The 26,126-nt window shown below is 34.0% G+C and overlaps 1 protein-coding gene across 1 annotated transcript in view; it reads left to right on the top strand.

The window, feature by feature from the left end:
* Positions 1 to 17,966: 17,966 nt before the first annotated feature.
* LOC138703701 (uncharacterized) overlaps positions 17,967 to 26,126 on the top strand; it is a 101,764-nt gene continuing 93,604 nt past the window's right edge. The window contains exon 1 of the mRNA XM_069831802.1: positions 17,967 to 18,473. Coding sequence (XP_069687903.1) covers positions 18,087 to 18,473 — 387 coding nt within the window. The 5' untranslated portion in view covers positions 17,967 to 18,086. The remainder of the gene's footprint in view (positions 18,474 to 26,126) is intronic.

Below are 26,126 nucleotides of genomic sequence, written 5' to 3'. Positions count from 1 at the left end.
GCGTCCAACGTGGGAACTCAATAACGACTACCACCCACAAGGTATAGCCAAATTAATATTAAAAACGTTAGTAAAAATAAAGTGATGTCCCTGTACTTTTTACACTGTATATATTATATGTTCTTATACGTGTTTTTGTCTACAATAAGGAATTCCCAGATTTACTTCCTTTCAGGAGGAAGATATGTTAACAATTTTATCACTCTTGTAAATACCACGCCTTAGATCGGATTTTATCCCATGGAAATCGGGTCCAGTGACAAGCTCGCGTCGTATTTGTGAACTAATATTGATTCATTTCATTTGAGAGCATGTATCTGAATGGAACGAATTGACACACGCAATGACACGTTATCATTATTGTTGGTATTTCCTCAATATTCAAAGCGCCTTGACCTTGACATAAAACTGATTGTGTCCACGCAGTCGATAAGTTGTGTTAGCTCATTAGACGTCATTAGAAATATTGGTATTCAGGTTAAGTGTGTCGACTGCAGTAAGGCGTTTCAGATTGTAATTAGATTTGTTTCGTAAATACAAATAAATTGATTGTTTATCATACAAGGTCTGTAATTAAGCGAACATTATCATTGCGATAATAAATTTTGCTGTATTCTTACTACAGAATCTATACTAATACGAGTAATAAATCTGTAGCCAAAATTTTTCTGGTAATTTTCGATTTTCCAAAAATAATTGGTCCTAACATGTATGATTAACTATCCTGAAACCGAAAATCGCTTTTTTGAAATTTTTGTTTGTATGTCTGTCTGTCTGGATGTTTGTTACCTTTTCACGCGATAATGGCTGAACCGATTTATATGAAAATTGGAATATAAATTAAGTTCGTTGTAACTTAGATTTTAGGCTATATGGCATTCAAAATACTTTATTTAAAAGGGGGGTTGTAAGGGGACCTGAATTAAATAAATCGAAATATCTCGCTTATTATTGATTTTAATGAAAAATATTACATAACAAACGTTTCTTTAAAAATAATTTCAGATAAGTTTTATTCTATACAAAATTTTGATATGACTAATATTTAATGAGGTAAATGAGTTTTAAAATTACAATAACAACGCCATCTAAAGCGCTGTACTGAAATAAAAACAAAGGACTACGTCTATAAGGGGCCTTGGACAACAACAATCGAAAGCTATTAAACATAGTCTAAGAGAATGTTTCTGTGTTTGTATGAAGTAATATCGGAAGCTAATTAATTGTTTAATTATATTATTTCACCATTGGAAAGTGTAGTTTCTCTAGATGGACATAATTCTACAATGTTATTAAAGTAACTTCTGAAACATATAGCAAGTAATATAAAGTATACACATTAAAACTAAATGATATGACAATCTTCATTAAACTATGGTTGCATGTAACAACAATTAAGAAACATGTTAAAGGAATTGTCATTGCACCAAATGATTGCTCTCTGGACCAAAATGACCGCATTTTAATTATTTAAATACAATTTAAATTAAGTAACATATTAAACGATTTATCCTTGTATCAAACACGAATGTTCCCTGGATCAAACGTCCTATTTTAATTATGTAATTACTTTATATTCATTTCTAACGGGTGCAGCGGAGCGCACGGGTACGGCTAGTTTATAACATATAAATGAACTTTAAAGGGACTTTATAGTGAAATTCCCAAAGTTAATATTTTTAAGAGCCCACTATGATTAAATTAATAACTTCCATATTTGTAGAGCTAGATTAACCGATTTTTTAACCGAAACTTAAACGACATCTGATTTCTTATTTTCCACCATCAGTGGATGTTTTTGAAAATAACAGGTTTGAAACGAAATGTAGCCAACAATGAATGAATGATTTCCGTATTTTTCGCATGGAACAGCTGAGAGCTGAAAGCACTACGTCATTATACGATGAAGTCAAACGCCAAGTTCACTTGCTTTATACATACATTTGACTTTGTTAAGGGAAAGATAAGTATTTTGAGAAATTAGATTTTTAACTTTTTTATTTATTTAAATTTAGATTTAATTATTAATACTACTATGACATTCATCGGGTTTGATTTTCTTTTCTAATTTTGTGTTATATTAACAACATCATCACTTTCACTTGTATCACTGCTCATTTTCAACAGGCTTATAACTATTATCTATACTAATAATAAATCTGTAGCCAAAATTTTTCTGGTAATTTTCGATTTTCCAAAAATAATTGGTGTTAACATGTATAATTAACCATCCAGAAACCGAAAATCGCTTTTTTGAAATTTTTGTTTGTATATCTGTCTGTCTGGATGTTTGTTACCTTTTCACGCAATAATGGCTGAACGGATTTCGATGAAAATTGGAATATAAATTACGTTCGTTGTAACTTAGATTTTAGGCTATATGACATTCAAAATACATTATTTAAAAGGGGGGTTATAAGGAGGCCTGAATTAGATAAATCGAAATATCTCGCTTATTATTGATTTTTGTGAACTATGTTACATAACAAAAGTTACTTTAAAAATTATTTCCGATAAGTTTTACGCTTTGTAAAATTTTGATAGGGCTGATATTTAATGAGATAAGTGACTTTTAAAATTAAAATACAACGCCATCTAAGGCGGTGTAATGAATGAAAACAAATGACTTCGTCTATAAGGGGCCTTGGACAACAACAATCGAAAACTATGAAACATAGCCTGCAGAGAAAGTTTTATTTGTTTGTATGAAGTAATATCGGAAGCTAAATTAACCGATTTGTATAATTAATTATTATTTCACCATTGGAAAGTGTAGTTTCTCTAGATGGACATAATGCTATAATGTTATTACAGTAACTTCTCAGTGAATCGAGGATAGGTAAGATTAAAATAGCTTCTTATGCACAGAAAACTTGATAGGCGATTCTGTACATAACAAAAGTTTATTTAAAAATGATTTCCGATAAGTTTTATTCTATGCAAAATTTTGATAGGACTGATATTTAAGGACATACAAGACTTTTAAAATAACAATATAATACATTTTCACTGCCGCCTCAGATTATAGCGTTGTTGTTCCTACAGTAACTCCTATGTGCAGAATATAACATTTTTAGTAGGAAGAAAAAACACATTTATTCATTCCATGGCAATGGTACATAAGAGATAGTGAATTCTTACATTTTCGAAAGAAAGAAATATAATTACATATCACTATATATGCTGTATCAATATTTAAGGGTTCAGAACCATAGTGGGCCAAGCGCCATTTACTGAAGACGTAGAAAACAAGGGTTAAAATTAAGTTATGACCATAATTCAATGGAAACATATAGTAAGGAATATAAAGTTCAAACATTAAAACTAAATAATATGTCAATCTTCATTAAACTATGGTTGCATGTAATAAGAAGTAAGACACATGTTAAAGCAATTGTCATTGCACCAAATGAGTGCTCTCTGGACCAAAATGATTGCATTTTAATTATTTAAATACGATTTAAATTAAGTAACATATTAAACGATTTACCCTTCTATCAAACACGAATGTTCCCTGCATCAAACGTCCTATTTTGATTATGTAATTACTTTATATTTATTTCTAACGAGTGCAGCGGAGCGCACGGGTACGGCTAGTAAATTTAAATGTTTAATAGACTATTAAAATGTATTAAGTACATACAGAAAAGCAGCTAATATTTACCACTAACAATGGAAGTAATATTTCAGCAGCATGAATTTATATGTGACAATGAAAACTGACTAACTATAAATTCCATTGCCATACTGTTTTATGTGCTTAGATTTCATGTTTAGAGTCAAGACATGGTCACTTTTCCCATCGTAAACGATAGAGAACCTCATTAAGGGGAGAGGATGGAATTTTTTGGTGAAAAATGAATAAATTAAAAAAATTATTTAAAATTCTCTGTGATATGTGTGGAATGCATAGCATAATATTTTGTGTGTATTTGTGCCCTTATCAGATGTCGAGACTCCATTTTTAAACTTCCTACATTATGGATTTTTAAATCACTCGCCGCCTTTGATTGTTGTTTCCTGTAAATAGAATTTTCAAAATATATATATATATATATATATATATATATATATATATATATATATTATTTAAAATACTCTTTGATATGTGTGGAATACATTGCATAACATTTCGTGGGTATTTGTGCCCTTATCGGAAGTTGAGACGCCATTTTAAACTTCCTGCGCGATGGATTTTTAAATCACTCGTCCACTTTTATCGGTTTACGGTAACTTCATTTTTTTTTTGCTACATTGCCAGACAAAAATGGATATAACTTCTGAACTATTAAAGATACATGCATGAAATTTAGAACACACATTCTTTAGACTATTACGAAACTTTTCTCTGTAACAGAAGTTTGTTAATTGATTTCATTTTAAAACTACGTCCGTTTGTTTGCAAGAAAGGAAATCAGAAAAATGTTATTAAATTTTAAATGTTTATTTTACAAACGTAGGGACAAATATCAAAATTCTGTTACAGACAGTTTGTAGAGGATGCTCTTGCGAGTACATTGCAAAACACTAGATGAATCTATCTTTAAAAATGGTTTAGATATATCGGTTTTAGTAACATTCTGCATTGGGTTTTTTTTTTTTCAAATCTGGGCCCCCAAATAATTTTTTTTCAAAATATTTATTTTTGGTTGAGTTGCCACAGCTATGAACTCTCCACATACAAAAAATTAATATTTTACACCAAATAGAAGAAAGTTAAAAAAAATGCCATCCTCTCCCCTTAAAAGCCAGATGATATTATTATCTCAATTTTGAAAAAAAAAAAAAAAAAAAAAAGAAAAAAAAAGTCAGTTGGTCACTTTTAATTTTGACTGTATCAAATTATACAACGGGACCAGGTCCATTCGATGCATAGATTCCCTGTGCCAATTAGTTGAACAAAATTAAGCTCACGGACGCATTATAACTGCGCAATGTTTTGCGCCCTGCGATGACGCTAACACATGTTTAACGTGAGAAATGAATTTTTCGCGTTTCCTCAGTACTGTCTTCATTTTATGCTCGCAATTATGGATGTAGCACCGGACCAACTCTTGCTTGTGTCATCTATTACTAATGACCTGTGAGCGACAGTTGAAAAATGTCAGATTATCGATGCTTCACGTGCACCTAAAAGCTTTATGTTTTCTCGCGCGCATTGGGGTCGGTTTGGCGCGTAATGGATTTTCCACGCGGCCAGTTATATTTTATCAGGACCCAAGTGACCACATTCAGAACAGAGGGTATAAACAGTCTGCCCTTGCTCCTCGTGGCTGTGAAGGGTAAGCCAATTATTGCATTCAAAATAACTCAATTTCGCTCAATGGGCTTACCTTACAAAAGTACTTTTTCAATACGCTGAATATATTTTCTTCAACGAGTGTAAAAGATAAAATTTCACGCCGAAACAAACCGAACGTTAAGATTGTGATTTAATACGTGTTCTCTTACATTTCAATCTAAGACTATATCCTGGGAAGGAAATACACTTACGCAGACCTACTTATTTAGACGCCTTGCTAGCTCACAACCAAATATTCTGATGGGGGCAGATAAAAAAGTTATTTTTTTTTCTTTCACCATGCTAATAATGTCAAAAGAAGTGCTTATACAGGAAACTACACTAACGGTCTTACTAATAAAAACTCTATTTACAGACGTTTAACTGTCTTATACTTATACAATGAGTAGCTCATTTATACGTCGTGTGTAAATTCCTTACTAATAATCACTACATACGTCGCGTATAACAGTACAACTGTTACACAGCCACGTCATAGTTTCGTCATTACTTCGTTACGAAAGATAATAGAATACCTGAGGTTCTCTATTGCATCCGGTAGAGCGCTCTAGTGTGGCGTGTTAAGTATCGATAGTACAACTGGCTCTAATCGATTACCATACTATATTTTGGTCAAAGAGTACAAGCTACAGTAATATTATTCCAATTATTCTGTGCTCTTTGGTTTGTTCTTCTTTGGTTACTAGGCAACCATCATCATAAAATGACAGTCGATACGAACAGCTGTTAGAGGGGAGGCCATTTTTTCTCTCAGTCTTACTAATAAACCGTGTATAGTTTTTATACGAGACTTATGCAGAGTTGAGACAGAAAACGTTACTAATAAACCGTGAATAAGCTATGGACGTATAAACAGCCTGTAACTATACAATGGGAATTGCTTTGTATATAGCGAAAAAATGGCCGCCCCTCTAACAGCTGTTCGTATCGACTGTCATTTTATGATGATGGTTACCTTGTAACCACAGAAGAACAAATCAAAGATCATAGAATTATTAAAATAATATTGCTGTAGCTTGTACTCTTTGACCAAAATGTAGTATGGTAATCGATTAGAGCCAGTTGTACTATCGATATTTAACATGCCACACTAGAGCGCTCTGCCGGATGCAATAGAGAACCTCAGATATTCTATTACCTTTCGTAACGAAGTAATATCGAAACTATGACGTAGCTGTGTAACAGTTGTACTGTTATACACGGCGAATGTAGTGATTATTAGTAAGGAATTTACACACGACTTATAAACGAGCTACTCATTGTATAAGTATAAGACAGTTAAACGTCTGTATATAGAGTTTTTATTAGTAAGACCGTCTATATACAACGCTTAAACAAGGGGTTTCGTGTGTATAACTACTGCAAAGCAATTCCCATTGTGTAGTTACAGACTGTTTATACATCCATCGCTTATGCATGGTTTATTAGTAAAGTTTTCTGTCTCAACTCTGCATAAGTCTAGTATAAAAACTATACACGGTTTATTAGTAAGACTGTAAAGCAATCCAGATGCGTAATGTGTAACGGACATGGTCGGTCCTGATATGCACGTCTGTAGACAGCAGTGTATGTGTACAAGTTGCAGTGTCCAGTCGATTAATCCTAGTGAAATGGAGGAATACACGAGAGCGGAATATGCAGACCTGATTTTCGAATACGGATGAGCCAATGGGAACAGTAGTCAAGCTCACAGATTGTATCGGGGAACAAGTACCCACGTAGGAGACATCCGGCCCATACCATTTTTTCACGACTGTTCCAAAGGCTAAGGGAAGGAGGGCACGTGGTGCCAAATTACAATTTCATTTTCACACAACTATTTTTGCTTATAACTTTCGACTCAGTCATTTCCGGACCATGGTTCCTTATCTCAAATTGATACATGTGGCCCTTCGCCATCATCCCTGAAAGTTTGTAACACCACCTGAGAAACACTCTGTATGTAAGCGATCGCAAAGCTCAAATTTACAATTTTTTTTAGCAAAAGTCGCGTAGTGATTCTGGCGAGGTTAGTGAACATTTTATATTGGGAAATGTTTATCTGCAACCGCAGCGTGACGATGTTGTCGCGAGCGTTCTTCCCGGAACTATTGACATTCCCCTGTGAAAACTTACTTACTTACTTACTGGCTTTTAAGGAACCCGGAGGTTCATTGCCGCCCTCACATAAGCCCGCCATCGGTCCCTATCCTGTGCAAGATTAATCCAGTCCCTACCATCATATCCCACCTCTCTCAAATCCATTTTAATATTATCCTCCCGTGTACGTCTCGGCCTCCCGAAAGGTCTTTTTACCTCCGGCCTCCCAACTAGCACTCTAAATGCATTTCTGGATTCGTCCATACGTGCTACATGCCCTGCCCATCTCAAACGTGTGGATTTAATGTTCCTAATTATGTCAGGTGAAGAATACAGTGCGTGCAGTTCTGTGTTGTGTAACTTTCTCCATTCTCCTGTAACTTCATCCCTCTTAGCCCCAAATACGTATTTTCCTAAGCACCTTATTCTCAAACACCCTTAGCATTTTATATGTATTGCATTTATATGTTAAACGTAAGAATTGGACATGTTCTTTATTCTATGCTATAAACAAATGCAAGAATATTATGGAACGAATAAATCTATCTATCTATCTATCTATCTATCTATCTATCTATCTATCTATCTATCTATCTATCTATCTATCTATCTATCTATCTATCTATCTATCTATCTATCTATCTATCTATCTATCTATCTATCTATCTATCTATCTATCTATCTATCTATCTATCTATCTATCTATCTATCTATCTGTCTATCTGTCTGTCTGTCTGTCTGTCTGTCTGTCTGTCTGTCTGTCTGTCTGTCTGTCTGTCTGTCTGTCTGTCTGTCTGTCTGTCTATCTATCTATCTATCTATCTGTCTGTCTACGTGTCTATCTGTCTACCTGTCTACCTGTCTACCTGCCTGCCTGCCTGCCTGCCTGCCTGCCTGCCTGCCTGCCTGCCTGCCTGCCTGCCTGCCTGCCTGCCTGCCTGCCTGCCTGCCTGCCTGCCTGCCTGCCTGCCTGCCCGTCCGTCCGTCCGTCTACAGAATTTAGAAGAAAAGAAGAAAAATTGGAAAGGAATAGAAATAGATTTCAATTACTTTAGTTGTCGTATTTTAGGCAACCGAAGATTAATTAAATGTTTCTTCAATAAATTTATAATTTTAATAATTATGAAGTACTTAACTATCAGTTGCAAATTCTAAATCATCTTCTGTACTTACTTACTTACTTACAAATGGCTTTTAAGGAACCCGAAGGTTCATTGCCGCCCTCACATAAGCCCGCCAGCGGTCCCTATCCTGAGCAAGATTAATCCAGTCTCTATCATCATACCCCACCTCCCTCAAATCCATTTTAATATTATCCTCCCATCTACGTCTCGGCCTCCCTAAAGGTCTTTTTCCTTCAGGTCTCCCAACTAACACTCTATATGCATTTCTGGATTCGCCCATACGTGCTACATGCCCTGCTACAAACGTCTGGATTTAATATTCCTAATTATGTCAGGTGAAGAATACAATGCGTGCAGTTCTGTGTTGTGTAACTTTCTCCATTCTCCTGTAACTTCATCCCGCTTAGCCCCAAATATTTTCCTTAGCATCTTATTCTCAAACACCCTTAACCTATGTTCCTCTCTCAGAGTGAGAGTCCAAGTTTCACAACCATACAGAAAAACTGGTAATATAACTGTTTTATAAATTCTAACTTTCAGATTTTTGGACAGCAGACTGGATGATAAGAGCTTCTCAACCGAATAATAACACGCATTTCCCATATTTATTCTGCGTTTAATTTCCTCCCGAGTGTCATTTATATTTGTTACTGTTGCTCCAAGATATTTGAATTTTTCCACCTCTTCGAAGGATAAATCTCCAATTTTTATATTTCCATTTCGTACAATATTCTGGTCACGAGACAAATCATCTTCTGTACTATTCAGAATATACAATGCATATATTTTGCTTAGCCTAAGGTTTCCAATTTTTATAAGATGAGTGTTTAGCTTGCATAGTTCAAATCTCGATGCTAAGTCGGGAAAAAATCCCTAAGCGGTCAGTGTCTGTCTTGGCCCCTTGTCTGCGGGCCTGGGTCAACCGGTGTGGGTTTGGAATGCGCCCGTCTTGAGGGTCAGCGCTGTAGATTTAATGAGGTCGCAGTATAGGTCGTGGTACCCCCCGCTTAAATTAAAATTCAATTCGAGGTTGGTACGATATTCTAACTTTACTGACCTGGTAACCCTGGCTGTTAGTCATTCTCTTCTCTGTAAATCGCACGTCTACACTGTGTAGCTACTGTATATGAATGTTAATTTTTGCTACGATCGCTGAAAGCTGACTCTTATGGACTCACTTTTTTTTTACTACTCTTTTCCTTTTTGGTTTTTCAATATTTGCTAAGATAACCTTTACTGTTTTCATTTTCTCGGGGCACACTGGTTGAAAATGGCTGGGCTAAAGGTTACAACAGTCTTCTACATAGTAAGCCGATAAATTACATCTGCATTAGAGATGAACAAATCTAACTGCCGCTCTCGCTCGCTGTGTTCGCCGACGATAGGGTACACTTAATTGAACAGAAAATCTATATTGCGTTTTGTGGGTGAAAGCATGATTAATTAGAATATTTATTTATTTATTTATTTATTTATTTATTTATTTATTTATTTATTTATTTATTTATTTATTTATTTATTTATTTATTTATTTATTTATTTATTTATTTATTTTGCTAATAATTGTAACATAATAGAACATTATGCAACGAACCTATAATAATAATAATAATAATAATAATAATAATAATAATAATAATAATAATAATAATAATAATAATAACAATAATAATAATAATAATATTATTATTATTATTATTATTATTATTATTATTTATTTCAGCTGGCAGGGTTAAGGCCGTAAGGCCTTCTCTTCCACTCAACCAGCAAAAAATGTATATACATATGCATGAAATTACTTTGGTAGTAATTAAGACGCGAGTATGTTCGTTTATGAAACGAACGCAAGCGAGTTTCATAATTTTCATACGAGCGTCTTAATTACCATTATAGGCAAGTTTCATATGACTTTTTATGCTCGACCATATTTCTAACTTCAAATTATTCATAAGTATTCATGTTATGGTTATGTAAGTGAGGAGCGGAACTGACCTGAATTGTTGAGATGTGCGCAGACGCGAAAGTATTGATTTTTTCCGAGGCACGAATGTCATTGACCGTGATATAATCTAGAGAATAACATGAACATTAATCTTGATATAACCTGGAAATTGATTTAGAATTGAAAAACGAGATGACAAATTGAATTTATTTGAATATTATTTACAATTAACGCTAATTATTATAGTAACAGAACATAACCTTCTGCGACAGTGTTGGATTTCCAGCCTCCGTGACTTTTCGCTAATTGTCTTTCGATTGCATATCCGAGAATAATCGATACTTGCGGTTTTATAATGGTACAATAGTGATTTCTCATTGGCTGAACAACTGAATTATAATGAATAGGTGTACTTTAATGAGGTGCATTAAAGGGCTACTACCAGGTGTATAATTACTACATTTCGGCATGGTGGAGCATAAAATATAAATAAACAGAAAACTTTAGCTCGCTCTTGAAAGAATAGAACTCGTGCTCAGGGGCGGATTCCTGAATTGAATATAAGAAATATATAATACAATTTGTCTTATGTCACTATGCAATAAGAATATACAGTATAAATTTAAATTTACAGTTTTTCAATTTTTATAAAAATCCATACATAACTTTTTAAATTTAATACTAGAACTATTGACAAGATTAGAATATTTAAATATAAATTTGTTATATATTCTTGGGCCTAAATTACTACTATGTTTAAATACTGTAGCAGTGTTGCATTTTGGTTCAAGCAATCTTAAAGAATGCATACCTTTTATTTCATAACTACGCGAATACAATTCAAAATTATTTCGATTTTTATGTATGAATTGTATTAGTACAATATAATAAATTTGTCTTATTTTAAGAACATTAAAGTCTAAAAACAATTTTTGAGATGGAAAATCAATAGGTTTATGAAGACATATTTTAATTATTTTCTTCTGTAATAAATAAAGTGGATTAAAATTGGATTTAAATAAGCTACCCCATCCTATAATTCTATAAGTTGGAAGTTTCAGCAGTGTGGCAACATCACTGCTAATACACTCTTCTCGTAATACAGATGTAAGAGGTCAACAAACTCGGTCCGTCTCGATATAAAATAGGTGAGCTTCTTTCTAGCTACAAATCAACGTTGCAATCTGCTCGTGTAATGGCTTGAAATTAGTGGTTTTTAAGGGGTTAGTTACAATCCACAGCAGTAAAATTTTAGAAATATCCAACATTTTTTTCTTGCATTACTGTATCTTGTAGAATAATGAAAATTACTATGTGTAAAACACTGTTCTTCTGCTATATGAAAAAAAATATTTTTAGTATTAAAAAAATTATTTACATTTTTTTTTTTTTTCAAAATTCAGTTCACTGTGCAGTGATCAAGCGTTTCCCACATAACTCAAAAACCATTCAACATTCTGTGATGAAATTTTTCGTGTGTATTTATGCATGTCATATCTACAATATGATACAAGGTCACTTCTCTACGTTAATAGATTGCCTGATAAAAGTAAATTCATTTTAAAAAATGGTCAAATATCAGTATTTTCTTCTAACACAAAGTAAAAAAAATATTTATTAAGGAATGTAGTTGTTATTAAATATCCTCGGAAAAGAACCTTAATTCACCAAGCGGTATGCTAGGGTTTTAGTTTTTGTTATACGGTATACGACTTATCTATACTACTTATTTTTACACAGATAATGGTGAAATATGTATCTACAGTCGTTTGAAGATAAAGTTTAGCAAGTCTATAAATTGTCTGTAGCAACAAGGTTTTTTGATCACTTCACATAGTGGAGTCCTGTATTCGGTGTCGCAGTCCAGAAGATGCGTCTTTATGTGAAATCTCTTTGCTTCAATAACAGGACAGTCAAATAGAAGGTGTTTCACACTGTGAAGATCTTCGCGGCAGGAGCATGTGAAAGAGCATGATATTGTAAACATGAGTTTCAGAAATAAAATGAAAGAGAGAGAAAACATGAAAAAGTTAACAAGTTTGAATTATGAAGGAAATACTTCGTCACTGTACAGTGAACTGTCACCGTTTTAAATTTTGAAAATAAAAATAAAACTATTTTGTTAATCGTAAAAATATTTTTTTTCATATAGCAGAAGGACAGTGTTTTACACATACCAATTTTCGTTATTGTACAAGATACAGTAATGAAGGAAAAAAATGTTGAATATTTCCAAAAAAATTACTGCTGTAAGCTGTACCTAACCTCTTAAATTAAATTTACACGAAAACCGTCTACGCTATTGAAATACGCTAGAGGGATAAGTGATTCTTTATTAGATTTTCTATCGATTCTATTCGCAATAGTTATCGAATAAGAAGCTGTTAAACATTTAGGGGGGGGGGAACAACTTTTTTTTTTCTGAAAAAAAAAAAAAGAACTATGAACTTTCCACTGATATGATATTACAGTTTTCTGTTACGTAAAACATGAGCTAATGGCTCTAAAAATCTGCAAGGCTATTTCTCTTCCACCCTGTATAGTATGGAAGCCACAGTTGTCACTATGGATCATTTTAACGACATACATGTTTGTGTTACTTTACGTTGCGTGTTCCGACTTCACGTTCTGAAACGCTGCTCAGTTATGCAATTAGGCCAAAACACTTTGAGGACTTCCTTAGAGAGAAAAATAAAAGAATAAATCGTTTTCGGAACAGATCTGAGAATAACAATCTCCTAACAAATAAGAGTTGGGGTGCAAACAACCGGGGAGCCACTTATTCTTTCGTTGTTTAGGTCATGAAATTATGGAGAACACAGAAAGACTGTTAAGTTTTGTTCTTGGAGAAGGAGGCATCTGTAGTCTTCTTCTAACTAGTCAGATTATAAGAAATCTTCAACTCAATATTGTGTGAGACAAGCTCATAATCGTCCTAATTTACAGACTGATAAGTAATTATCTCTTAGCTTGATGTTTTGATTAGTTAAAAAGAAAGGACTTTATCAATTGATTACATGTTCAGATTTGTAATCTGATTTAAAATAGGCTTCTTTATATGTAGCATTGCTTACGAATAATTTTGGATGAATTAGAGTTTGTAATCCGTTGCTCTAAAGCGATGGGCGTCTGAGTGCATTTGCCCTCCGTGTGCTGTAGTGTGCTAGCAGCTATAACGGATCTTACACAGCTTTTAAATGGGCTAAATTTAGGACTTCAGGGAAAAGAAATTCTTAATACACAATTTGCAGATAGAATTGCAGCTTTTAAGGAGAAATTGCTGTTATGTATACGTCAAATGCAAAAGGGCGAAATATATAATTTCCCATCCTTATCTAAGCGCATAGAATTTTGAACAATGAAAATTTCGAAATGTACGCATGTATTCTATCCGATCTATTAGAGGAATTTACATCAAGGTTCCACGATTTAGATTGCCTGAAAATGGATTTGCGTATTTTTGCTATATGTTCCGATTCCAACTGATTATATTGATAACATCCCCCCCTTCATTATAGTGTGAATTGATTGACCTGCGATGTGATCGAGAGTTGCGAGCGAAATATGATTCAAGGTCGAGTCTTATGCAGTTTTATGACGGATTCTCAAGAGGACGCTTTCCCAATCTGCATAAGCTGTGTGAGAAAGTTTTGTGTTTATTTGGTTCCACTTATAGATGTGAACAGTTATTTTCTATTACAAAAATAAACAAATATCAAACAAGAAATGATGGGCTTTTAATGGAAGTTCTTCGCATAGCTTGTGCTGATACAGTTTCTCCGAATCTTGAGAAATGGAGTAATATGAATTAATGTGCAACAGACATATTTTGTTTTGTGTTTAAGGAAGTGTTTCATTACTTTGTGTTCTTATTTAGTTTGGTAGAATAACATTTTCTTTAGAAACATACAGTGCGTATCGCAACTTGAATAAACCGGTTTTCGTGCACTCTACAGACACACTTCTCTCGTAGTACACCGTGCAAGCACAGAGTGCATAATTCTGCCCAACCCTGTTCTAAAGTAAAAATTAGTTTCTTCTGAGGATTTTAATTTTACCAGCAAATCTAAATAGTTCACTCCTTTATTCCTATCATCATACTACCCGCATCTCACAGACGTTGTAAGATCTCAATATTCTATGGGATTGTTAAGTTTTCAAAATAATTAAAATAAATATTTTTGTGTACTTTTGGTGAAAGTGGCTTTTTTCATGGCTATTACACTTTTACTACGTCATACTAATTTTGACCAATAAAACAGTACGAAATGACGTCTTTCAACCAATCATGGCTGCTTATCGCACAATTTCATCGCTTCCCTAGCATTTGTTTAATTTAATCGCTTCCTTAGCGTTTCTTTGTTTTTATTACTACCCTAGCATTTGTTTCTTTATTTGCCAACATTTCAAACTGTAAATTCTTTACGGTACTAAAAACATGCTTTGCTATCGTGATTTCTTTCCCGCATAGATAGTTGACTGAAAATGGCGACTCCGTTCAAACATTTTGATGAAGGTAACATTAGTGAAATAGAATTTTACTAAGTCAATTAATATATATTTTATTGTATTAGAGTAGGCTACTTTACTTTTTCTAATCTTTATATACTTTCTTCTGTTTCTATCACCTCCTTACCATTTGTGTCTTTATTTGTTAACATTTCAAACTGCAAATTTTTTACGGTACTGTCTGAGAATATAAAAAGAGGGTACTATAAAACATGCTTTGCGATCGTCATTTATTTACAGCATAGACAGTCAACTGAAAATGGCGGCTCCGTTCAAACATTTTCGTGAAGCTAACATTAGTGAAATAGAATTTCAGTAAGTCAATTAATATTTTATTGTATTAGAGTACTTTATTTTTTCTAATCTTTATATACTTTCTTCTAATCGTGTAACAGTCAATTAAATCCCACTCGAGTATTTTTCTAACATTAATTTACATTTTCATTTTTGTTCATTTGAATTGATTAGGACGCCGATATTTTAAATCCAAGATTTGGACGGCTATCACTTTGATATACTACTATGTGAAATTTTGTCGATTTCTTAATCACCCGTATTTTCTTCAAAAAAAGTTGGCGAACCTAGTAGTCACATAAGCCGCTTTCTTTTCTTTTTCTTTTTTTGGTCTGATCTGATATTATTTAAGTACCAGGTCGCAAAATGGACCCATGCCTTTTACAAGATGTATGTAACGTAACATAGTACATGATTCAGTATAAAAAATACAATTTACATCCAAACACTTTCACCAGGAGTGAAGTGTTTTACAAGAAATCACTCATTCATTAAACACGAGGAATTACTAAACTATTGAGCAATGGATTTGGATGTGTTCTTACAGATTTTATCAATTTTGTTCTGGCATTTTGAATATAATCACTAAATAGCATTATATTTAGTGATTCATATAGTTGAGAGTTACTGATATCATAGTCTGCTCCCGTGATTGTCCTACATACTGATCTTTGTATTCCATCCAGTCTTTTAATATGACGTATATGAATATTTGACCAAATTTCACAAGCATATTATATTAACGTATCAGACAAGTGTATAATAAAGCTTTGACTTTAAGAGAGATGCGACTTTTGAAAAGAGGATACAGCAGCATGAAACGTTGAAAAGCTCTGTCTCTGATTAAATTTATATGTTGTCTGTAAGTCAGTCTTCTATCAAGATAAACGCGAGATATTTTACAGCCGAATTAAAAGGCATATTTTGTTGTTGAACTGTGAGCTCTTCTGGTAAGTGTGGGAATCTTTTAGTGAAAACCACTGCCTGTGACATAGTTCCATTAATCTTTATTCGCCATTTTGTTGACCATTGTGTAAGTAAATCAAGAGCTACTTGTATTTGTTGACAGGCGAAAATTATAAGCCGCCACTAGAAAATTTCACGTCATTGTATAGTCGTAAATTGCAACTTTTGTTCAGAATGTATTAAACGTTTTTTAAATAAATGCACGTCACTTTCAGAAGTTAGAGAACCAATATAATAAATCTATACTAATAATAAATCTGTAGCCGAAATTTTTCTGGTAATTTTCGATTTTCCAAAAATAATTGATCCAACATATATGATTAACCACCCTGAAACCGAAAATCGCTTTTTTGAAAATTTTGTTTGTATATCTGTCTGTCTGTCTGTCTGCATGTTTGTTACCTTTTCACGCGATAATGGCTGAACGGATTTCGATGAAAGTTGGAATATAAATTAAGTTCGTTGTAACTTAGATTTTAGGCTATATGGCATTCAAAATACATTATTTAAAAGGGGGGTTATAAGGGGGTCTGAATTAAAGAAATCGAAATATCTCGCTTATTATTGATTTTTATGAAAAATGTTACATAACAAAAATTTCTTTCAACATAATTTGCGATAAGTTTTATTCCTTGAAAAATTTTGATAGGACTGATATTTAATGAGATAAATGAGTTTTAAAATTAAAATAACTGCCATCTAAGGCTGCATAATGAATTAAAAAAAAAAAACAAATGACTTCGTCTATAAGGGGCCTTGGACTGCAAGAATCGAAAGCTATGAAACAAAGCCTACAGACAATGTTTCTGTGTTTGTATGAAGTAATATCGGAAGCTAAATTAACCGATTTGTATAATTAATTATTATTTCACCATTGGAAAGTGTAGTTTCTCTAGATGGACATAATGCTATAATGTTATTACAGTAACTTTTGATATAATATAATATAATATAATATAATATAATATAATATAATATAATATAATATAATATAATATAATATAATATAATATAATATAATATAATATAAGTTATTTGAAGGGTTCAGAACCATAGTGGGCCAAGCGCCATTTGCTGAATATGTAGAAAACAAGGGTTAAAATTAAGTTATTACCATAATCCAATGGAAACCTATAACAAGTAAAATAAAACATACATATTAAATCTAAATGATGTCAATGTTCATTAAACTATGGTTGCATGTAATAAAAATTAAGAAACATGTTAAAGGAATTGTCATTGCACCAAATGAGTGTCTCTGGACCAAAATGATCGCATTTTAATTATTAAAATACAATTTAAATTAAGTAACATATTAAACGATTTATCCTTCTATCAAACACGAATGTTCCCTGGATCAAATGTCCTATTTTAATTATGTAATTACTTTATATTTATTTCTAATGAGTGCAGCGGAGCGCACGGGTACGGCTAGTATCAATAATAAAATATTGTACCTTTCAAGAACTAATAGTTCAATACATAAACGATGGCTTTATTATGTAAATAGGTCTTTCAATATGCATGATCCACCGAGCCCCAAGTGTCTAAATTTTAGAACGAGTATCATAGTTGTTATTGATAGGTTTAAACATGGCGACGATGCGATTGTTTCCGGTTAAAACAAGCGGCTGTCTCTTGTTTGGAACCGCCTCGATCCAGTATAATTTAACACCTTCCTTAAGAAATGAACGACAGAACGAGTTTACAACGACATGATGTCAACTGAACGCGAGCATAATTTGAGCGATGCGCATAATCAGTTCGACGGTGCTGCCATCTGCGGCCCGGCGGGAAGTTTATAAGTAGAGGCGTGAGGTTCAGTGCGCGCTGTGATGTTGACATTCGGACAGTAGGCGGCCGGGACGAGATGGCTGGAGTCCTGTTCGTCGTGAGTATACCGACCGCGGAGCACGAGGCCAACCTGACCGATGGCTCTCTGCGGAAGAGCACGAGCGAGGACTCTCCTCAGCCCTTCGTGAGGAGCAAGTCGTTGACCAGTCTGAAGAAGAGCAGTTCTACTATCAGTGAAAACCTAAATGACAATGAAGACGTTTCCCGAGGCTCCAAAGAGAGTCTGGGCAACAATGAAAAGGGTGGCATTGTTGTGGACACTGTGAGTGAGGGACGAGTAAAAAAATGTGATCCTGCCAGCAAAGGGAGGCCCCAAGAGGACGCGTCGAAGGGACACTCGAAGAAAGGCATGTCTACTTGGCCGAAGGGCCATCCTCTGGAAGGGACCATGCCGATGATGAAGGTAAATAGATCTAGCCACTGTATCAAATACAAAAATAAATAATACTACAATTACATATAGTAAGACAGTACAAAAATTTAGGGGTATATTTAGATTCAAATTTAAATTTTCAAAGTCAAGTAACCTATATATGTAAGAAAACTTTTTCCATAATTCATTCCCTCAAACACTTAATCAATATTTTACCTCTCAGCCTTAAAAAGAACCTGATCCAAACTTTAGTGATGCCCCACTTCGATTATTGCGATTCTCTATTCACGAATCTAAATACTGATCTTGCCCATAGACTACAGCGTGTTCACAATATCTGCGTTCGTTTCGTTTGTAACATTAGAAAATTCGATCATGTAACACCGTCACTAGAATTGTTGTCTTGGAGTCCACTTAAAGAAAGAAGATTCTTCAACTCTCTCTTATTACTATTTAAAATCATCCACACCTCCACACCCTCTTACCTAGCATCTCGTTTTGTTTACCTTTCACTACCTCGAACCCGGAACATGTACCTTCTCTCTATTCCTCTGCACAGAACATCCTTCTACTTATCATCTTTCAGCATATCTATTCCACGCCTCTGGAATTCTCTCCCTGACCACGTCAGAGACTGTCGGACAATATCAAAATTCAAATTTAAATTAAAAAATCACATTCTATTTCGTGGAATTGCTTGTTGAATACATGTCAGGTTGCGCAACTTCACCTTAACCCATGACATATAGTAAATATTGTAACTATGCTGTTGTAAAATTGAAGATTAATATGTAATGTATTTATTATTATTATTATTATTATTATTATTATTATTATTATTATTATTATTATTATTATTATTATTATTGTCAGTTATCAATAACATCATTGCTATCTCTGTTTTCTTTCCTTTTGTTGTATTAGCTCGATGAGAGCTCTATAATGTACTTTTGAGTCTGTTGACCCTCTATAGAGCTTTAACTTAATTTGTATCATTTTCATGAGTGTTTGTATTTCTTTTTTGTATTTATATGTGCTATCTGGTAGGATGGAAGAGAAGGCCTTATGGCCTTAATCCTGTCAGATTAAATAAATTATTATTATTATTATAAAACATAGCAGTATTTTAATTTTGGTAGTTTCCTAGTACCCGGTACTCGTTACATAGGTCGTTTTTATGTTTACACAGTGGCTCCTTTCTGAAAAGAATTTTAATAGTTTGTTACTAGATGTGATTCTAGTCAGTTTGTAATATATTTTTGAATGTGTTCTTAGGTTAAGTTAGTTTAGTTTAGGTTGTAGTTCATGTCCGACAAAAGAAAATATTTTTATCGTTATCTACAATAATGTGTTCTTAGGTTAGGTTAGGTTAGTTTAGGTTGTAGTTCATTTCCGACAAAAGAAAATATTTTTATCGTTTTTATTTTCAGAAAGGAACCACTGTGTAAACACAAAAACGACCTATGTAATGAGTACCGGGTACTAGGAAATTACCTTAATTTTGTTAAATGTTAAGATGTTTCTATAACAATAACATGTTATTAGCTTTTTTCAGAACAGACTTAGAAAATATGCTAAAGTTATTTCTCTCTTGGTAATTATGCAGGATGCATCGACCAGGCCGTCTCATACTGTAAATTATTTAGTTAGGAAAGTATGTGCCCTGAACCTCTATTGCGAGAAGCATAAGAACCATAAGCGGAGTTATGGGAAGGGGGCATAGGGGGGCACTGCTCCCCCAAACTTCTCTGAACTATTTTTTTTCTTTCTTTTGTTTATGATTAAGTTTCTGTGTTTAAATTGACGAATTAATGTCTTCAGATCAAGTGTCTGGACCAGTGGTTGCCAAACACCACGAAATTGTGACGTAACAGAAATGCAACCCGCACACCACTATCGCAGGGAGATGGGTGGAGTATCTCCTCAGGTAATGCAGGGACGGACTGTGACACAAAAACAATATAATATTCTTCTACTTATTAATTACGCACACTTTTTTCCGTGTTAACTTTTATCCTCGTATTCATTATTTTTGTATTATTAATAAAATAAAATATATTTTCTTATTTACCATAAAAAGAACGTGTACTTTACATCAGCAGATATTCGTACTGGGCTGGTCAAGAAGTTGTAAATTACGCTACATACTTAAAAAAAAACGTCGAAGCATTTTACCCCGATTAAGACATAGAAGCTGATCCTTTTTATTGTTTGTTTATTAATGAAATATTCAAATTACACTACATACGTCGAAAAAAAGTCGAAGCATTTTACCCCGATTAAGATATAGAAACTGATCCTTTTTATTGTTTGTTTATTAATGAAATATTCAAATTACGCTACATACGTCGGAAAAAACGTCGAAGCATTTTACCCCGATTAAGATATAGAAGCTGATTCTTTTTATTGTTTGTTTATTAATGAAAAATTCAAATTACGCTACATACGTCGAAAAAAAGTCGAAGCATTTTACCCCGATTAAGATATAGAAGCTGATCCTTTTTATTGTTTGTTTATTAATGAAAAATTCAAATTACGCTACATACGTCGAAAAAAAACGTCTAAGCATTTTACCCCGATTAAGATATAGAAGATGAAAAATTCAAATTACGCTACATACGTCGAAAAAAACGTCGAAGTATTTTACCCCGATTAAGACATACAAGACGATACTTTTTATTGTTCGTTTATTAATGAAAAATTCAAATTACGCTACATACGTCGAAAAAAGGTCGAAGCATTTTACCCCGATTAAGATATAGAAGCTGATCCTTTTTATTGTTTGTTTATTAATGAAAAATTCAAATTACGCTACATACGTCGAAAAAAACGTCGAAGCATTTTACCCCGATTAAGATATAGAAGATGAAAAATTCAAATTACGCTACATACGTCGAAAAAAACGTCGAAGTATTTTACCCCGATTAAGACATACAAGACGATTCTTTTTATTGTTCGTTTATTAATGAAAAATTCAATTTACAGGTAAGGGCGTGGTAGTCTTTATATTAAGAGGAATAATGACAACGTACATTGTTCTTTTATACTTCATTTAAAACCTTACAAATTAAGTATCTCATATTTTTGCCATCTGCATAAAAAAAAAAATACTTTTGCTCCCATGCTCCATAGAATTAAGTTTTTACATATTGTTTTCTGTTTTGGAAAAGACATCGAAACATATTATCCTACACACTTGTAACATTACATGCGTGCGTCCGCTGCTGATAAATGTCTTGTCTTATATCGAAGTGAAGGCTGTAAACAGAGGGTGGGGATATGAGGCCATGGTTACGCTTGAGTGGAGACAGGAGCATGTGTCGCGACACAGGTTTTGGTGATCACTGGTCTGGACTATAACATTTATTTTAAATTTGTGAATCTATACTAATAATAAATCTTTAACCGAATTTTTCTGGTAATTTTCGCTTTTCCAAAAATAATAGATGTTAACATGTATAATTAACCATCCTGAAACCGAAAACCACTTTTTTTTTTTTTTTAATTTTTGTTTGTACTGTATGTCTGTCTAAGTGTTTGTTACCTTTTCACACGATAATGGCTGAACCGATTTATATGAAAATTGGAATATAAATTAAGTTCGTTGTAACTTAGATTTTGTCCACACCTGTGGAGTAACGGTTAGCGCGTCTGGCCGCAAAACCAGGTGGCCCGGGTTCGATTTCCAGTCGGGGCAAGTTACCTGGTTTAGGGTTTTCCCGGAGTGTTCCCTCGACCCAATATAAGCAAATGCTGGGTAACTTTCGATGCTGGATCCCGGACTCATTTCACTGGCATTATCACCTTCATCTCATTCAGACGCTTTTGTCCCACCCAAAAGTATGTAATAAAATGGAAGGCAGCTTGAAATTTAAAGTCATGTAGGTTAAAACGAAGGAGTAGAACAAAATTTAATTTAATACATTGTGTGTAACCTTCAGAAACGCAGAAACGCAGAATAAATATGGGAAATGCGTGTTATTATTCGGTTGAGAAGCTCTTATCATCCAGTCTGCTGTCCAAAAATCTGAAAGTTAGAATTTATAAAACAGTTATATTTCCGGTTGTTCTGTATGGTTGTGAAACTTGGACTCTCACTCTGAGAGAGGAACATAGGTTAAGGGTTTTTGAGAATAAGGTGCTTAGGAAAATATTTGGGGCTAAGCGGGATGAAGTTACAGGAGAATGGAGAAAGTTACACAACACAGAACTGCACGCATTGTATTCTTCACCTGACATATTCAGGAACTTAAAATCCAGACGTTTGAGATGGGCAGGGCATGTAGCACGTATGGGCGAATCCAGAAATGCATATAGAGTGTTAGTTGGGAGACCGGAGGGAAAAAGACCTTTAGGGAGGCCGAGACGTAGATGGGAGGATAATATTAAAATGGATTTGAGGGAGGTGGGGTATGATGATAGAGACTGGATTAATCTTGCACAGGATAGGGACCGATGGCGGGCTTATGTGAGGGCGGCAATGAACCTTCGGGTTCCTTAAAAGCCATTTGTAAGTAAGTAAGTAAGTAAGTGTAGCCTTCAAACCGTTCTGCTTGTAAAATTATCAGCGTATTCATAAAGCTCTTCAGTTTATCTGAGTAGCGATGTTGTTCAATAATGTGGCCAATTTGATTATCACACGAAATCCACATACATTGAAAACTGTCATTTTCATTTATGTTATTGGAGGTTATGTGCAAAGCTCGGAACTTGGGGACTTGTGTGTCGTGTGCATGAGCAAGGTTACAGGTGCAACGTACACGAAGCTCAAGCTGCAAGTGCTCAGGGACAGTCGTGTGTACTAAGAAAGTGGTCACATCGAATGACGGGAAGGCGGACGAGGAAACTGTGTCGTTTCGAAGCCAATGACATTCAGATAATTAATCAGAGGTAAACGATCTGTTTGAAAATAAGAAAATACGTATTATTCGAATGGGTATTGTATACGTTTGAAAATATATTTCTTAAAATTTAGGTACAAAATTTCGTGGAGGAATTCTGAGGAGATGCATTATTTTCTTCGAATGGAGAGTTTATATTTTGTAACTTGTGTCAAACACAAACTAGAGATTGGAAACGGGCATTCATTGAAATACATTGCAGTCCCTTAAATCGGTGGAAAATTTGTCCATGGCCATGGATCAAGTCGTAGTGGAACCTTCCCTAGTAGTGACATAGAAATTGAAAACTATTTTCGAGACAAATTTAGGATACTTATCTTTCTCAGATACGAGATCAGCTAGCAACTACTGAAAATCGAACAGGAAACAGTGACAGTGAAAACATTCAATACTTTATTTCGGCCTAAGACTTTATAATACAATTACAAACCATTTTCCAAATTTGAAAGTTTAAAAAATTGAAACTTTCAAAAAATAAATTTGTAAAATTAACCACGACATAATATAATATTAACAAATGTATTTTTTTACATTTTATTTCTCTCTACTATATTCTTGTTTTTATTGAATATCACTGGCTTCTGTCGAATTGTCAATTTATATTAAATGTGTATTTTTCTCTCTTTTTCTCTTTCTTCTTTATTCTTGCTCTTGTGTTGTATTTATTGGTTTGAATTAAGTTACTTATTGTATTTAGTAAAGTGTCCTTGAAAATTTTATGTTATATTATTGACTAAGACCACACCGTACACGAGCCTGGCTCTTACGGTAGTGGCTAGAAACATTTTTGTTTTATAAATGTAATTTGTATTCAGTAGGTAGCTAGTTAAAATAAATAAAATAAAAAAATTAATTTTGCTCCCGTCACTTCATGTGACGTGGAAATAAGTTTCTTTCGTTTCAAATCATGTTTAACTAACAGACGAAGAAGGTATGGGTTCGAAAAATATTCGAATGTATGTAGTCATACACTGTAATAAAATATACAGAGCAGAACTGTATATTTGATATATTTTGCATGTTTATATATATATATATATATATATATATATATATGCTATAAAATTACGTGTTTCAACCTACCATAATATTATCATTATGTTGTTCCAGCCAGGAACCACTTTTATAGCAGACCTGACAGTACCTCTGTGCTGGAAGCGGGAGTTTGTTGACATTGAAGTCCGGTCGCTTAGCCACGTTCAAAGACACAAGTCCCCAAGTTCCGAGCTTTGGTTATGTGATATTTACGTCCATTTTTAGGTCTATTGATTCAATAACGAAATAAAGGTCTTCTTTTTTTGATTAAAGAAAAACTTTATTATACAATGATATACAATAAAATTGTGCTTAAAGATTATAAGTACTGTGCTATAAAAGCACACAAGAAACATGTATGGAGGTTGCAGTCCTATGACTATAACAAAAATGTTAAACTTCACAGAACAGATCTGAATGTCTTTTTCTTTTTAATATTCTTATGTGGGGAGGCGGTGGAAGTTGTTCTGGGATCATATTAAGCAGGTCATTTGGATGGTTAACCAGTGAGCGATGGAGCCGTATGTAGGAACTGCACAGGGTGGATTCAACAGTAGGCAGGTTCAAATCTCTGTGCGGATGTACCAGGGTGCATCCATGATTAGTAGAAGGACCCGGAAAGGTCTTCTTGAAAATAAAAATCGAATTGTTCTTCGTTTAATGAAAACAAGAGGTATTAAGTAGGTATGAAATTAAAACACATTTCGGCTTTCAATAGCACGCGACGCTGAAACTTTCAACTTGCATTTTTTTTCTAAGTTTATTTAATTTATCTATTTAATCTGACAGGATTAAGGTCATAAGGCCTTCTCTTCCATCCTACCAGATAGCACATATAAATACAAACACTGATGAAAATAATACAAATTAAGTTAAAGCCCTATAGAGGGTCTTTTTTTTTTAGTAGATTATTTTACGACGCTTTATTAACGGCTTAGGTTATTTAGCGTCTGAATGAGGTGAAGGTGATAATGCCGGTGAAATGAATCCGGGGTCCAGCACCGAAAGTTACCCAGCATTTGCTCATGTTGGGTTGAGGGAAAACCCCGGAAAAAATCTCAACCAGGTAACTTGCCCCAACCGGGAATCTAACCCGGGCCACCTGGTTTCGCGGCCAGACGCGCTTACCGTTACTCCACAGGTGTGGACTATAGAGGGTCAACAGAGTCAAAAGAATACTATAGAGCTCTCATCGAGCTAATACAAGAAAAAGGAAAGAAAACAGAGATAGCAATGATGATATTGATAACTGACAACAATAATAATAGTAGTAGTAGTAGTAGTAAATACATTACATATTAATTTTCAATTTTACAACAGCATAGTTACAATATTTACTACATGTAATGGATTAAGGTGAAGTTGCGCAACCTGACAGGTGTTCAACAAGCAATTCCACGAACTAGAATGTGATTTTTTAAATTTAAATTTGAATTTTGATATTGTCCGACAGTCTCTGACATGGTCAGGGAGAGAATTCCAGAGGCGTGGAATAGATATGCTGAAAGATGAGTAGAAGGATGTTCTGTGCAGAGGAATAGAGAGAAGGTACATGTTCCGGGTTCGAGATAGTGAAAGGTAAACAAAACGAGATGCTAGGTAAGAGGGTGTACGGTGCGTAAATCTGTGACAGATTAGGTTAGGTTAGTTTAGGCTTTTGGTATGCCTTACACATAAAAATCTTTAACAGGTTAGGTTAGATTAGGTTAATTTAGGCGTTCAAGATAGAGTAGACTATCCACCGGCC

Source organism: Periplaneta americana, chromosome 7 (genome assembly GCF_040183065.1).
Source record: "Periplaneta americana isolate PAMFEO1 chromosome 7, P.americana_PAMFEO1_priV1, whole genome shotgun sequence".
In the NCBI taxonomy this organism is placed as follows: domain Eukaryota; kingdom Metazoa; phylum Arthropoda; class Insecta; order Blattodea; family Blattidae; genus Periplaneta; species Periplaneta americana.
This window is presented reverse-complemented; position numbering and strand designations above follow the sequence as displayed.